The following is a 16,209-nucleotide window of genomic DNA, read 5'->3' as shown; positions in this document are numbered from 1 at the left end:
CTTGATTTTCCTGAAAATAAGGGTAATAACAGTAAAGATAAAAGTCAATTAATCTGTAGATATTGCAAAAAGATTGGACATGAAATTGAAAAATGCTTTAAAAGATTAGATAAAGTAGTTGAAAATCGCATGAATAAAGATAAAAATTTAAACAAGAAGTGAGTTCGACTGAATGGTGCGACAGCGAGCTCTTCAAAAATGCAGCACCAATCCGACGGGTCGTTTTAAAATTCAATACAGCTGCGAAAGCACTGTCACCAAATATAAACTTAAATAGAAAAAATATAGAAAATGGAAAGGGTGGTTTTGTTGTAGACACAGGGGCAGAATTAAACGAAGAAAAGTAAAAACAGGAACACCAGTAAATTTTGATGTCAGATATCATTTATTTGGAATTACCAGTCAAGAGGTAAAGACCTCTGGAGAAGTGTACATAAATATTAATGAGGTTGATTGTCCTTTCCAAATAGTACCAAATAATTTTCCCGTAAGGTGCGACGGAATGTTAGGAATGCCTTTCCTAACGTTCCAGTTCGTCAATTGCAACTTCACCCAAGAGGGGCACTACACTTATTTTAAAAGCTCGTACCAAACAATGAGTAACTTTACCAGTAACTAATGCCGATTTGACAGAAGGATATATGCCCTTAATACCAAACAGGCATATTTTTGAGAAAATCTTTAGCAACCGTAAAAGAGGGTAATATTCGAGACTGTTGAATCAATTTCTAAATCTGCGAGTAAAGACATTAACAAAAACTTGAATGAAGAAAATAGTGAAGACGGTAACGAAGCCAACCCAAATTCTAACGAAAACAATACTAAAGACACTAGTAAAAACGTTAAAAAATGCATTACTAATAAAAAACGCAACACTACTCCCGCTGAACGATTTAAAAAATTACCACCAGAATTTCATTTATCCAATTTGAACAAATAGGAAAAAGAAAGTCTTTTGAAAAGTTTAAGATAATTTCCTTATCAATTCTTTTTGGAAGGAGACAAATTAGGTTGTACGAATGCTTTGAAACATAAAATTAGAACCGTAGATGACACACCCGTAAATAAACCAAACTATAGGTATCCCGTAGTACATAAAGAAGTAATAGCACAAGAAACAAGTAAATTAAAAGAACAAAATGCAGTATCGTCTTCTAGCTCACCTTATAACTCTTCCGTTTGGGTAGTACCGAAAAAGGTGGACTTTAAGGGTAACAAAAGGTGGCAAATGGTCATAGACTATCGCGCTCTTAACGAAAGGACTGTCGGGGCTGCTTACCCTCTCCCTAATATTACATCTATATTGGATCAGTTGGGTGGCTCTCGATATTGCACCGTAATCGATCTCGCGTCTGGGTTTCACCAGATCGAAATCGATCCGGCGGACCAACATAAGACAGCTTTTCCGAACCTTTTTGACCATCTCGAATTTAATAGGATGCCTTTTGGTCTAAAATCAGCACCCGCCACGTTTCAACGGTTAATGGATATTGTTTTATCAGGGTTGCAAGGGATTGAACTCTCTGTATATATGGACGATATTGTCATTTACGATAAATCTGTACAAGAATACAACGAAAAATTAAAAAAATTATTAGGACGTTTAAAGACTGCTGGACTTATTTTGCAACCCGATAAATGTAGGTTTTTATGCAAAGAAATTTGATATTTGGGTCACATAATTTCTGAAGATGGGGTTAAACCTGATCCAAAAAAAATCGAGGCCGTGAGCAACTTCCCTCGTCCTAAGGGTCGTAAAAATGTTAAATAGTTTTTGGGCTTAGCAGGGTACTACCGGCGATTTATACCAAATTTTGCTACGATTGCTAAACCATTGACTTTGCTATTAAAAAAGGATGTGCCATTTTTCTGGTCTGATTGTGTCGAAAGCGCTTTTAATAAATTGAAAAATATTCTCTGTGCGCAACCGCTATTGCAGTACCCGAAATTCGACAAGCCATTCATAATTACTACAGATGCATCTGATTTTGCTATAGGAGCCATATTAAGTCAAGGTGAAATTGGTAAAGATTTACCTATTGCGTATGCGTTGCGAACTATGAATAAAGCAGAAATAAATTATACAACAACAGAGAAGGAACTGTTAGCTATTACGTTTGCTGTTAAACATTTTCGACCATCTATCTATGGTACTAAATTTACGTTGGTTCCAGATCATAAAGCATTAGTATGGTTAGACAAGTTAAAGGACCCTACGATGGGATCCCGTTTATCTCGTTGGAAAGTAAAATGACAAGGATATGAATGCAAAATAGTATACAAGCCAGGTCTTGTTAATGCCAATGCGGATACGCTTTCACGAAATTCAGTAAATTTTAATGAGAAAAAGAGTAAAGAGAATATTGATGGTGTGTATGGTCATGACGATGCTGCAAAGGGCTGTAGGTCGAATATTGGCTGCTTCTCCAGAAGCAAAGTCATCTACCACGAATATCCTATAGAAAGAGTTTTTGTTGCTATTTGTTGTTTTGAAGGTGAAATAGAAGTGAATGAAGCATTTGTTGAGGAAGTTGGAGACAGTTTGGTCTCAGGGGGACATGAAGTTCCAAGGTTGAGTGATTGTCAGGTGGTAAGCTCTATACCCCAGCCTAGCTCCGGTTGATGCGGGTCCCGCCAGGGTGAAGACGAGACAGGAAATGATGCGCAGGTTTCGGAGGGGTGCAATTCAGCTCGCTCCATTACACCTGTTTCTGTGTTACTCAATGGCCATGAGGAAACTCCGGGTGCGGGTGGCAGTGAGGTGAGCGCACAGACCTCCCCTCTTCTCCCTGGTTACGGAAGTGCGATGAGGGCACGGGGCTTTGGCACCTCCGGAAGAAAGCGCTTGACTGAGAGAGAGGCTGAAGGAAGGGGGAGAGAGATGGCCAGTTTTGGCGTCGGCTCTTCCATTCCGAGTCGGGAAGGAACCGCTTATTGTGGTGTCCGGTCCCTGGGGGAGGTGTCCTCGATGGAGATGGCACGGTCCCCGGGAAGGAGGTTGCGTCCTATAGGCACTTGCCTTCCAGAGGGGGTATTTGGTGGACCAGCTGGCCACGCGGAAGATGAGACCGTACCCGCAGAGCTTTTGATAGACCACGAGAATACGGAAGGAGGTTGCGTCCTATGGGCACCTTCTATCCAGAGTGATGATGCCGTTTGTGAGAGTACGGCTGTTGAGTTTTTAGTTGACTCTTCTATGCAGAGTACGGAAGGGGGTTGCGTCCTATGGGCACCCGCCATCTAGAGTAAACAAGATTTTTATGAGAGTAAGGCAGTTGAGAATTTAGTTAATGATTTTGATGATGGCGCTTTGAGTGAAAATGAGACAGAAAAATTAAACGGAATTTTTGGAATTTTTTTGAAAAATAGAGATGAGACGAATAACCAAGACGTAAGACCTAAAAACGATTTAAATTAAACGAAAGCGTTTCCGCAGAGGCAACACAAATTTTCCATGCAGGGTTGAAACAGGGTAATCCGATACTTACACCATTATTTCAGTTGAGTCGAGATAAAGTATGGATGAGGGATGACAATAAACTGAATTTCGTTTCATGTGATGGGGTACTTACTACACCCCTGGGTAGGGAATTACTGGACAATTCCATAATTAGACTCTCGAACCTGAAAGAGACAGAAGCAGAAATTGGTTACGTGACATCCAAAATTCATGATAAGCGTTTAGTTTATAATTTGTTTATTAAAGAGAAATTTGATTCTAAAGTTTTTGTAAAGAATATAGAGACTTCGCTGATAACGCTAAGAGAGGCTATGGAAGCTACAAATACTAAAACTTTCAGTTTGTCACGAGAAGGGAATGGATTCGATAAATTGTCCTGGTCCGTCATTGAAAAAGTTTTCAGAACACATTTCGGTAAGGGAGATTACCAGATAACAGTATGTACAGGTGAAGTCGAAGTTCCTGAGGTGAAAAAGCGCCCGAAAATTATTAGAGAGTGTCATGATTCAACCGTGGGTGGTCATAGGGGAGAAACAAAAACTTTAGAAAGAATTCGGGAACGATTTTATTGGAAAGGTATGAGGGATGAGGTTATAGATTATGCAAAAACATGTGAAGTATGTCAGAAGCGAAAGTTGACAAGAGTAAAGACAAAAATTGCCATGCGAATTACTGACACTCCTGCTAGAGTTTTATGAGAAAGTACAAATTGATATTGTAGGTCCTATGTCCGTAACCGAATCAGGAAATCAGTATATGTTGACATGGCAGGATTGTTTAAGTAAATACTCAGATGCGATTCCGCTTTCAAAAATAGACTCGCCTCACATTGCAGTAGCTTTAGCAGAACATTTAATTTGCGTTTTTGGATGCCCCGAAATAATACAAACTGCTCAAGGTTCACAATTTATGAGCAACATTATGAACAGTATTGCTACAATATTTAAAATTCGGAAATATCATTCTAGCGCTTATCATCCACAATCTCTGGGGGCGTTAGAAAGAAGTCACCGCAAATTCGTGGAATACTTACGAAATTACAGTGAGCAAAGTAGCTGGGACCAATGGCTTCCGTTTGCCATTTTTTCCTTTAATACTTCCGTTCCCGAGTGCACCGGCATGAATTCTCACGAAGTGGTATTTGGGAGAAGGGCACGGTTTCCTTCCGAATTTGGAGAGGAAAAAATACCTATGACATATGTGCAATTAGTTGACAAAGTTTTAAATCGAATTGTAGATACAGAATCACTTGCTACAGCTCGATTAGAAGCTGCAAAAAGACGTTGTAAAAAATATTACGACCAAAAGATTAACGAAAAAAAGTTTGAGTCAAATCAATACGTTTATGTACTAATTAATATGAGGGAGGACAAATTTGATGACTATTATTCAGGCCCATTTAAAATCGTTAGAGTCATTGATTATCTCAACGTAGAGTTGCAAATCACACCAAAGCAAACTTCTATTGTTCATGTAAATCGAATGAAACATGCATTTTTGAGATACGCTTAAATTTAAATTTGAAAATTAATATTACAATTTATTTTTGCAGCCTTCATAACAATTGTGGTATATAAAAAAAACGCCTTTGTAAATTTGTAAATTGCCGGATGTCAAATTGATTATCAAAAACTGTAATTTATTGAGAATTAAATCACTTATCATTAAATTGCTAATACTAAATTTCAATACCTCAAATGATTGAATTGCAATAATTGAAATTTTTGAATTGCAGATAATGAATTTCAATTTGGAAATTTGCTAAGTAAAGAAGAGTAAAATAAGTAAAACTCGTAAAATAAAAAGAAAAAGTAAGATAGATCACTATTAGGAAAGGCAAGGACACGTGAGTTTAACCCGGCAAGCTCGCACAAACGATATATATGTAAAAGAGAGAGGAAGGGAAAGAGAGAGAGAAATAATATTTATTATTAATTATTAATATTTAGTATGATAGGGAGAAGGAATGTGAGAGATGACAAAATTATTAATAGAGATTCAAAAGAGAAAGAAGCGTATCCTCTAATTATGGTTGTAATCAATTTAAGCATTAGAAGTGAATTGAAATTATTAATTTCAATTCAAATTTGCCAAGGGATGGATACATTATAAAATAATTATGTAAGGTCATATAGGGAGACCAAATTTTTAATTTTAAAGATTTATTCTTAACTAATGATTTAAGGTCATACAGGCAGATCTTTAACAATTTATATAAATAAAATAAAAATATTAACAATTGATCATTGTCGAAAATTTGTTAGTGATAGAAACTTATATATTTGAGAAAATAATTATGATAAAAAATAACAAACAAATATTTAATTTGTAAGGCATTGTTACGTGAAAGTAATGAAGGTTCGAAATAAGTAGCGATAAGTAAGCTAGAGATAATTTATTAAAATGCCAAAGTTAAAGTAAAATAGATAATAGAATATGTAATTACTTGTAAATATTATTATTTAATAAATGATTTTGAACTTACATTGAAGGACGTTGCAAAGTTTACACAAATGAAAACTTTTGTATTTGATGTCCATGGATGGGATAAACGTACTGGTTTAATTCGTTTTCACCAGTTTTTTATTAAATATCACCAGTCACAATTTATCATAATCTATGTAGCAATTGGACATCTTGCCCGAATGCAAATTTTATCAAAAATTGGACAAAATTCATTAAATTGAAAAAGCCACTTTATGGAAGTGTGTTTTTTCTAAGGAGAGAAGTGTAATGAGCAAATATAATTCGCATTCTTGCCGCTACGAAAAGCACCATCGGTATCATAAAATGCGCGGTTTTACAATTTGAAATAAATGAAATGTAATGCGAATACATTTGAATTGAGAATAAAATATCTTTCGAGAAAAGATTGGCAAAGCAACAGTCGGGCAAGTCGGCATGAAGAGAAAGAAAATATCTTTAACGATAAAGCATTCTTTCTGTGAATAAAATGTCAAGACTAGTATGACGAATGTGAACAATGTATATTTAAGATTCAATTTTAGCATCATGTTCATTTTACGTAAGAAGTATTAACTTTCTACAGTAGGATGTATAATTTAGATTTTACTTTCGAATCGTCGACATAGAGTCGCCGTTTCGGCAATAAAATAAAACGATTTGAAAAGTGTCTCAGAAATGTTAGGTTTTGATATAGGACTCGATGACAGAACTGTTTATAAAAAAAGTCACGCCTGGAATCTATCGCGCTCGCTGGATTTTCATGAAAATAGAGGGTTACTGATTACGCAATCCATAGTTGGGTTTAAGGGGCTAAGGAGAAATATAGAATTTTAGAGTAGGGATTAGGGCCAATATATAATGATAGAATGTATGGAAATGTGGGGGAAGCTGAGGACCGCTGCGACGGCAACGAAGCTCCCGACGATGAAGTAAAGGACCAGAAGAATCTGGTACACAGTCGCGGCTCGTTCGTTAGTTATCTCGAGATATTAAATTAAAGTTTGTAAAGATAAAGTTTGAATGTCAAGATTAATAAAATGTTTGTTTATTGATTCAATAATAAAAATTGCAGTTTTATTATCTTTCTTTTTAACCTTCAATTGAATTAATTATTTTTTTTAAAAAGATTTACAGTCAAGGATTTCATTGCTGGAGTTGGGTTTCTAAACCCTTAATTCTGGAAACGGACTCGCCAATTTTGAATTTACATATATATAAAGTTAAAGACCTATTTTAAAATCTTTTTATTTTTTTTAATTAACATTTTAAATATTCCAACTTTTCGCGCCTAATTCAGGCGCTGCAATCGTTAATTATCTTATAGAGCTGCGCACCGATACGTTGAGTTTGAGGATTCGTAACCTGTCGTTGAGTGGTTGAAACCACCAACCGCGAGAATATGTCAGGTTTAAAACTAAAATCACTGAACCCACTGTTGAGTTAGATAAATATAAATGTTTTATTTAATTCAAAAATCATCAATTGCTAATTCTTGATGAACAATGTATTCTTCGATACCGTCAGGGTATAAATAATAATTATAATATAGTGAAGTTCATGATAGACTCGGCAAATTTGAAGCGGCTCAAATTGATTATCGGAAAACGCTTCAATGAGATCGAATAACTCTGGATCCGTATTAGACATTTTTCTGAATATGTAATCCGTTGAATTGTTTAGGAAAATTGTATAAATTAATTATTATTTATTAAGATTAATCGCGCACAAGTAGTCTTAGCACTCTGTTTTATCGGCAGAGTCGATCGCACACGCATACTTCTTAGTCACAAATTGAGGTTAGGTTGCCTCAGTATTACTCTTAAAGATTTCCTAAGTCCGAAAATATTAAAATATTCGAGAGACAAGTGTCGCGGGTTTAACGTTTGAAAGAGCGCGCGGAAATACAAAATTTTGTCGTTTTCGTGCTCCGCGGCTATTTTTATACGCATCATTTTGGGAGGTATTTATCCCTACTTTTAACGCTGAACCAATCGCATTTCTAAGGTCGCATGATTTTATGACCGAATAGCCTATAGTGAGCGAGGTCGACTAGCTCCTCCCACCGGAAGTAAGCAATTAAGTTGAATGACGGGACTAGGTCAAGGGTCCAAAGTCCACGTCTGGCCGGATGCACGCCTATTAAGTTTGAGTGACAGTTTCCTCTCAGAAAGTCCAAAGTTAGTCCTTTTGTAGCGTCTGGCTGGCGCCAGATCCCATTAATTATGCGAAAAATAGCTCAGTGACTCATACTTATGACCTTGAATTCACCTTGGAATTTGAAATCGCTTAGCTATACAGCGGATACGAAATAAAAATAAAGTTCTACATATTGCTTACAATTAATTTCTTCTTTCCGCAATTATTCTATTTATGAATTAATATTCATAATTAAAGTTGATTAATTTAAACATTTGCTCAGTTCTCATATGTTTTCAACATTCCTTCAAGCTGTTTGAACTTTCCCGCCAGAGAATTTACTTGTTCAGAGAGTATTTAGTCAAAGAGTCCCTGCGCCCTGGATATTTAGTTCCCAAAACGGTTAACACCGTTACAGCTCGTTACATTATAGCGACACTAGCACAATCTACAAGGAGTTGGCAAACTAAAGGATATCCATGTTTTCGTGTACGTAAATGTGTATATTATTTGAATGTGTTGCATGAATTAAAATTATAGAAAATAAACGAATTAATTCAAAATTATACAAATTTAAGACGAAAAATGAGTAAATACTGTTTCCTGTACCATTTTTCGGCATAAATTTGTATAATTTTGCAATAATTCTCCAATGAATGAAGAATTACATAACACATGAAATGTAACCTTTTTTCAACATTTTATTTATTCGCATTATAATAGAGAAGTGAAATCAGTGACATTCTGGTACAGCACAAACATTTCAATTTACTTTAACTTTGTTTATTTTTCAATGCCCTGATTTCACTGAGCTCACTTCATACGGCGAGACACAACTTTTTTGAACTTAGCAAAATTTGAAGTTTGTTGACGAAAACATAACCTCAACGAACAACAGAATGGCGGCGATAAGATATTTTAAGAAAATATTACCCCCACTTATACCCCTACAGTAAAGCCATCTACAAGGAGGTGGATAAATACAAAAGTATATGTGATCACATGCGCCATGGGAGTCGACCCAGCCTGGATATGGCTGCGAGAGTACCGGAAGCAGCCCCATGCATCGCCCCCACTTTTCTGTTCTCTTAGCATCCGGAGGGGTATCGTAGTTCAAATAAATCCAATAGATAGTGCTCCAATCAGGTAAGCCTGTTTTTTTGCATCTTTTGCATTGTTTTGTATCGGCAAAACCGGTGAATTTCCTATTAAAAGCGATTTATTTGAGAAAAATATGTAAAATTGAAAATTTAAATTATAAGAACTTGTAGCCAAGTAAATTATTTATTGTGTTGAGAGTTTTTTCTAATTGATGGTGCAAAATAATGGGATTAAAATGTGTAGCTCTCGGTTGTACGTCTGGCTATACCAGCAATTCGGAGAAGTTTCATTTTTTTCTTGTGCCAAAAGATCTCAAAGAAATTAAACGGTGGCAACAGGCTATTTGCAGAGATGACAGAAATACAGTTTGTGAAAAACACTTTTGGAATTTTAAACCAAATAGAGGAATTCTCAACTAAAATTATGAATTTTTAACCAAAAAGATGAATTTTAAATTAAAGGAGACATTTTCAAACAAATATTTAAATATTAAACTAGAAAAAAATTAATTTTCAATAGAATAAGAATTAGTTACATTTTTAGTAAAAAAATGTAACTATCATCTTAACTGATGAATTTTCAACTAAAATGATTAATCATCAAATGAAATAGTTAAATTTTAAACAAAAATATGAGTTTTTGACTGAACAATGAATCTTTAACTGAAACAGTTAAACTTTCAACAACAACAAAATATGTTTTACTATAATAAATCAATTGTCAATCAAAACTTAAATAATTAAGTTTCAAGTTAACGAAATCAATGTTGAACAAAAAAATACGAATTTAAACTAAAAAGACCATTCTTCAACCAAAAATTGAACATTTAAATTCTCCGTAAAAAAATGAATGCTCAACTGAAAAATGAATTTTTAACTAAAATGTTGAATATTTCACTGGTAAATACTTAAATTCTCAACCAAAAAGAAGAATTTTTAAATAATAAGATGAACTTTCAAAGAAAAAGCTCATTTCCTACCAAAAAAGTCGATATTTTAACAACATACGTGAATTTTTCACGAAATAAATGAATTTTAAATTTTTCAAAGACGAATTTACATTCATATCGTTGAATCCATGAACTAGAAAAACTCAATTTTTCACACGAAACAGTTAAATTTTATACGGGAATATTAAAATTTTTAGATAAAAAATTGATTTTCGATAAACTAGTTACATTTTTAAAAAGAGATCAATTTTCAATTAAAAGGATAAATCTTCCAACAAAATTAATTTTTAACAAAAGAGTTCAGCTTCTAACCGCAAGTAGTTGAATTTTCTAAAAAAAAGGTAAATTCTTAACGAAGAATGTAAAAAAAATTTTATATTGTAATTTAGAAATATTTCCTTTTCGAAACAATACCTCTACTCTAAATACTACTTGAAGCACTCTCTTTTTTTTTAACTTCGGAATAAGGGAACAGGGATTTTTTAAACTTCTTTCTCCTGAATTTTCAGTTTTATTTATTTTTTAATTCTCCTTCTATGTCAAAAATTCCCTGTCCCAAGGGAAATTTAATTGCTTTACTGAAATTCCCTGTCCTATAATAAAAACAATAATTATTTTCAATCATGTGCTCTGCGACTGTAGACAAAGTAAATTAACTATGTTTTTATTCAATTTCCGGTCATTTCGTTGTTTTTCCCAAGTCTTTCCCAGTTTCCCGCTCAAGTCGCCACCCCGATTATAAAAAAATTACATATACATATATATTTTTTAGAGAGTGGAAATGTATAGATGAATTGATCAAAAAGTATACTATAAGGCTAATGATTAATGTTTAAATATTGTTATTACTATTATTATTATTAGGCAAGTAATATTATCAATCAATTTTTGAAAATTTCAAAAATTACAGTTTTTTATAAAATTTTTTAATTAATTAGGTACATTAGCGAAATAAGCAATGGAAAATTTTGAATAAAATGCAAACTATTTTCTGAATACTCATCCTTATATTCAATTTTCCTAATATTAAATTATATGTTTTGATGCATTTTTTTTAGCTAACTAGTTACAGCTGCTCTTATTGTTACTGAAAACAATGTTATTTCTTTTATATTTATAAAAAAGTATCAAGTTTTTAATGAATTTTTGTAACTCTGCTATACATAACAATAGAAAAACAGGCTTACCTGATCGGAGCACCACCATTTATTGGATTTATCTGAAATACGATACCCCTCCGGATGCTAAAATAACAACTACTACATACACATACGTGGGCGATAAATAGGGCTGACCGAAACAGTGCCCGCACGACTTGCAGTTCGTATGTAAATCCCGACTGTCTGCACACGGTGTGCGCGTTGGGACACATAGCATGTGGCCACCATCACGACAAGATGTCGGAGTAACGTGCGGATTTAAAAAAAAAGCTGTAACTTTCATTTACGGCTTCAGTTATGACTCTGCAAGAGAGAAGAAACATTTCAACGTTATTTATCACGTTAAAATATATTCTTGTATATAAAAAGCAGTATGATAATCATATTTAAATTTGTTTTAAAATATGTGAAAAACTTTTTAAAATCCATACAAGAAATAGAAAAACCCATTTCACGCGTTAGTCCTTTTTTTAAAACGTGCCATAAATGATTAAAATATAAGATAATGCAATATTTATCTCTATATATCGCTAAAACGCAAATGGCGCATATGCGAAGCATGCGTGCAGATACGCCATGCGGCGCATATGCGACTCAGTTGTTGACGCATCTATCGCTAGCCTTGCTCTCACGACGTGCAGATTGATCTGCAGGTCACGCCGGCACTATGTGGACATTTTTCTATCTGGGTTTGTTCAGGAGGTATACCGAATGAAAAGTCAAAAGTATATGGGTGAAAATCTCTCCTCGGAGGTTTTGGGCTCACTGATAACGAATTTGAAGTGAGAATTTCCAAATTTTCAATTTAAGATGGCGACTTCAAGATGGCTGTTCCAAAATTTTGTGAAATGAGATATACGTGCTTAAAGATCTCTACTCTAGGGTTTTTTGGGTCGCTGATTACGAATCTACTAACTTCCAGAAATGCATACATTATCAAAATCAAAGTTAATGATCAAAATCTTATCTACAATTTCAAAGATTTACGTATCGATGTGAACTATATTTGATCAAACTATTTTAATTTTAATGTAGTAACTTTAAATTCATAATTAGCAGCCCCAAAAACCCCCGAATAGAGATTTTCAACCTCGTCTATCTCGTTTTTTTTAAATATTTGGAACCATTATCTTGAATTTCTCATCTTGGATTGAAAATTTCGAAATTCTGGCATCAGATTTGTAATCAGCGACCCGAAAAACCCCCGAGTAGAGACTTTCAAGTTCATATCTCTCTTTTTTCAAATTTTGGGAACTGCTATATTGAATCTGCCATCTTGAATTTGAACATTTCAAAATTCTGACTTCAGATTCGTAATCAGTGACTCCAAAACCCCCTTAGTATGAATTTTCAATGTATTATGTTGAATAGATTCTTCAAAAATGAATTCTTGCGAAAAAGGCATTATTTTATGTTTGTTTATTTATATCAATAATAAAAACCCGACCTAAACACGTTAACAATAAATTAAATAGGAGAAATCTGAAGTTGGTGGTAACCCACATTACCAACGTGCAACTAAGGGTTAATACAAAATCAACTTTTTAATTTTTCTCGTCTATCTGATTTTATATTTTTAACTAAAATAATATTAACAAATTTTTTCTTGGTACCACGTTAATCTGGTAAGAATTATTTATAAAATGTTTATTTACTTTGTTTCATAATAGATACTGTTTCAAATTTATAATATTCCAAGAAAATAAATAACGGCCTTTAAATCATTCCCGCCAGAAAAAAAGTGCTGACATCACGTGACAAATTCTAAATCAATTAGGTATTTTCACTTCAGTCAACAGCTAACTTCACTTCGTAGATTGCCTCTAATCAAAAAGACGAAAATGAGAAAGAGGATGAAAATCTTGATAAAATTACTGCTCGTACTTTCCCTGTTTACGTATGTGAATCCAATAAATAATTTAGCACTTGAATTCTATACGCATTTTTCCCTTTTCATTTCCTTATTACAATATTTTTTTTGTAAGCTTACTCCAACCAGTAAACTTACGTTTCGTTAATGTTTTCATACTATATCAAATTATTATAATTTTACATATTCCAATAATATAAAATACTAAAAATGAGTATTTATTATCTTCACATTATTGAAAAAATCTTATTATTTTGCCAGAGAAATAGAGTCACAATGCATTAGAAATATCAGTTGATAGAAACATGGCGCCCCCTACTCGCCCTTTTCGTTCCCGCCATTTTCGGTCCATGGAGTAGAGAGAGTATGTAAAACGTGTGCATTAAACGCGAGAATTGAAGCTCGACTGTGATAAAATTAGCTTTTTATATTAATAAATAATACTTATAATTTCTTTATAGACGTGTTAGGAAACGTGTGAATAAATATTTTTCTTTCGAACAGCTAGTTCGATCTTTTGATTAAAAATTCGCATTTTAATTTTAAAAATTTGCTATTAAATTCCGCGTTCAGATTTAATCTTTTTTTTTAATTCAACTATTTTCTTGATCATTATTCTATTTTCGACAGAAACTTTCATCATTTGATTTAAAAACTCGATTTTTAATTTGAAAATTTTTACTACTAAAGTCCCTATTCAGAATTAATCTCTTTTGTTTAAAAATTCAACAAAGTAGTTGAATTTGTAAACAAAAGAGATTAATTCTCTACCCAGAATTTGACAGTAAAAATTATGGAGAATAAATATAAGGAGACCAATCTGTAATGCATGGACTTCACCAAAAACGGTCACTTTACTGTTGCCAGAAGTACGCACACACACACTTGTATAAAACCACCATTACGTATAGGTCAACTCTTTTCTAGCGTGGCGTGCCAACCGTACTTTAACAAAAATATGGCCGCCTCCATAGTTTTGTTTTGACAAGTCGCTTGAATAAATAAATGATTAATAATCAGACAGGAGTTTGTGAAATGTTTGTGGACCAAAAAATTATTCACCATGGAAGAGGTAGGTAGTATGTTAATGAAAATATCAAATTATTCTTGCCAACACTATGCGTGCGACTGGTATTCGACGCGTTTGTCCCTGGTGGACTGAAAGAACCGAATGAAGCCTCTACAAAGTACCCGTAAAGACCCCATTGGGTCCCCATTCGGTTCCTTTTAAAAAAACTTAAAAACAGCTAAATCAACTTTTAAATTGTTGAAATTCGGATTCTTCGTTAAAATTTGCATTAGAAACTCAAGGAGTAATCGCAATACTTTTTCTTGCACTTAAAAAAATAATATACGTACCATTTACATGGGCCGAATGCGCCTTCAAGTGCATCTTCTTTTAGTAGCAGATAATAAGCTTTCCGTCAGTAACTTTAAGAATTTTGTCAGGATGCTAGCGCCACACAGTGGAACGCTGCGATGCAAGTGAGAGAATTTTAATTTTAAATTTCGCGCGTAACATACTACTTGAGCTATTATGCATGCGCTTGAAGTCACCTTCAGCAGAAATTAATGACATTTAAAAAATTTTTAACGCTGCAAAAAAGTATTGCGATTACTCCGTGAGTTTCTAATAGAAAATTTAAAGTAGAATCCGAATTTTAACAGTTTAAAAGTTGATCTTGCTGTTTTTTTGAGTCTTTTAAAAAGGAACCGAATGGGCCCCAATGGGGTCTTCACGGGTACTTTGTACAGGCTCCATTCGAATCCTTCGGTCCACCAGGGGTATCAAAAACAATAAACATACAACTTACACCACTCTGAAAGTCTTGTACACTACACACTTGAAACCACACTTATTGGAAACATTATTTCATTTTCAACAGAAGGTTTCATCTTTTGAATTGGAAACCCGATTTTTATTTTGAAAATGTTTACCATGGAGAATAGACATAAGGAGACCAAACTAGTGGAACTGAAAATGAACACTTTTCTGTTGCTAGAAGTACGCACACACACATGTGCAAAATCACACTTACGTATAGTTCAAAACTTCCCGAGCGTGGCGTGCCAATCGCACTTAAAAAACATATGGCCGACGATGTGAATGCGAGTCAAATGTAAATACATAATGATGGAACAATTAATAGTTTGTGAATAAAGGCAAGGATGTTAAAATTAAAAATCGCTGTATAAGAGCGAAAGTTTCCAATAAGTGTGGTTTTAAGTGTATAGTGTACAAGACTTTCAGAGTGAAGTCATGCATTACAGCATGGAGAATAGACAGTACAGCATGGAGAATGGACACAAGGATACCATAGTAATGTAACGAAAAATGAGCATATTTTTTCGCGAAGTACACACGCCTGTACTTTCCGAGCGTGGCGATAGTATGAACATTTATACAAATCAGGTGGTACAAATATAGCCGCCCACGAGACAATCGTAACAATACAGTAATATAACCTCAAATAAATATCAAATATTATTTATGAAATTATTGGATCATGTAATAAATAATGATTAATTTAAAGTCATAACTTTCTGCGCAAGTGTGAATGTGTTCATACATTTTTTGAAAGTCGGACGAAACTTAAGAAAGGTAAGTAAGGATAACATCTACATGAAAATAATTTCGGTGATTGAACTCGTTCTTTTATGATAAATTATTTTCATAGGTCTTTTAGTATTGTACTTACCATTTCGATATTGCACTTTCACTTTACAAATTATATATTTAATGCACAGAGTATATTTTATAGAGTATTTAATTGCACATGAATAGAGGTTCTATTATTCTTTTCACGTGGAGGGCCATATTTGTACATATTTTCATACAAGCGCCACACACGGGAAGTTCAGACGCTTGTACTTCGCGAAAAAACCTGCTCATTTTTTGTGAAGTCAATGCACAGGACTTTGGTCTCCTTGTATCTATTCTCCAAGCATTCCAGATCGATCTCCTTTAGGGTTACCAGACGTCCGCTTTTGAGCGGACATGTCCGCTTTTTCTGTCCCGTGTCCGCTTGTCCGCTTTTTTACTGAAATGTCCGCTTTTTCCTCTCGA

The 16,209-nt window shown here is 34.0% G+C and overlaps 2 protein-coding genes across 3 annotated transcripts; both read right to left on the bottom strand.

Annotated features, from left to right (window-relative positions):
- Nucleotides 1-366: 366 nt before the first annotated feature.
- LOC117168262 lies at nt 367-6,149 on the bottom strand. Of its 2 annotated transcripts, none has more exons than XR_004466477.1 (4): nt 5,946-6,149; nt 4,494-4,649; nt 3,489-3,624; nt 367-3,240 (listed from the first exon to the last, which is right to left on the bottom strand). XR_004466477.1 is itself a non-coding variant. In XM_033353766.1 (4 exons), coding segments are annotated over exons 1-4 (519 nt in total). In that variant the 5' UTR covers nt 5,948-6,149; the 3' UTR covers nt 367-2,931. The 2 variants fall into 2 exon arrangements, 1 of the variants encoding a protein (XP_033209657.1); XM_033353766.1 differs by having other exon boundaries at nt 3,573-3,624.
- Nucleotides 6,150-7,239: 1,090 nt separating this feature from the next.
- Nucleotides 7,240-11,484, bottom strand: LOC117182642. Its single transcript, XM_033375743.1, has 3 exons — nt 11,300-11,484; nt 8,996-9,267; nt 7,240-7,358 (listed from the first exon to the last, which is right to left on the bottom strand). Exons 1-3 carry the CDS (start codon nt 11,482-11,484, stop codon nt 7,240-7,242), a joined length of 576 nt encoding a protein of 191 aa, XP_033231634.1.
- Nucleotides 11,485-16,209: the final 4,725 nt, after the last annotated feature.

The sequence above is a fragment of the Belonocnema kinseyi genome, chromosome 2 (genome assembly GCF_010883055.1).
Source record: "Belonocnema kinseyi isolate 2016_QV_RU_SX_M_011 chromosome 2, B_treatae_v1, whole genome shotgun sequence".
NCBI lineage: Eukaryota > Metazoa > Arthropoda > Insecta > Hymenoptera > Cynipidae > Belonocnema > Belonocnema kinseyi.
Note: the sequence above shows the minus strand (reverse complement) of the source record. Positions and strands in the feature narration are given on the sequence as shown.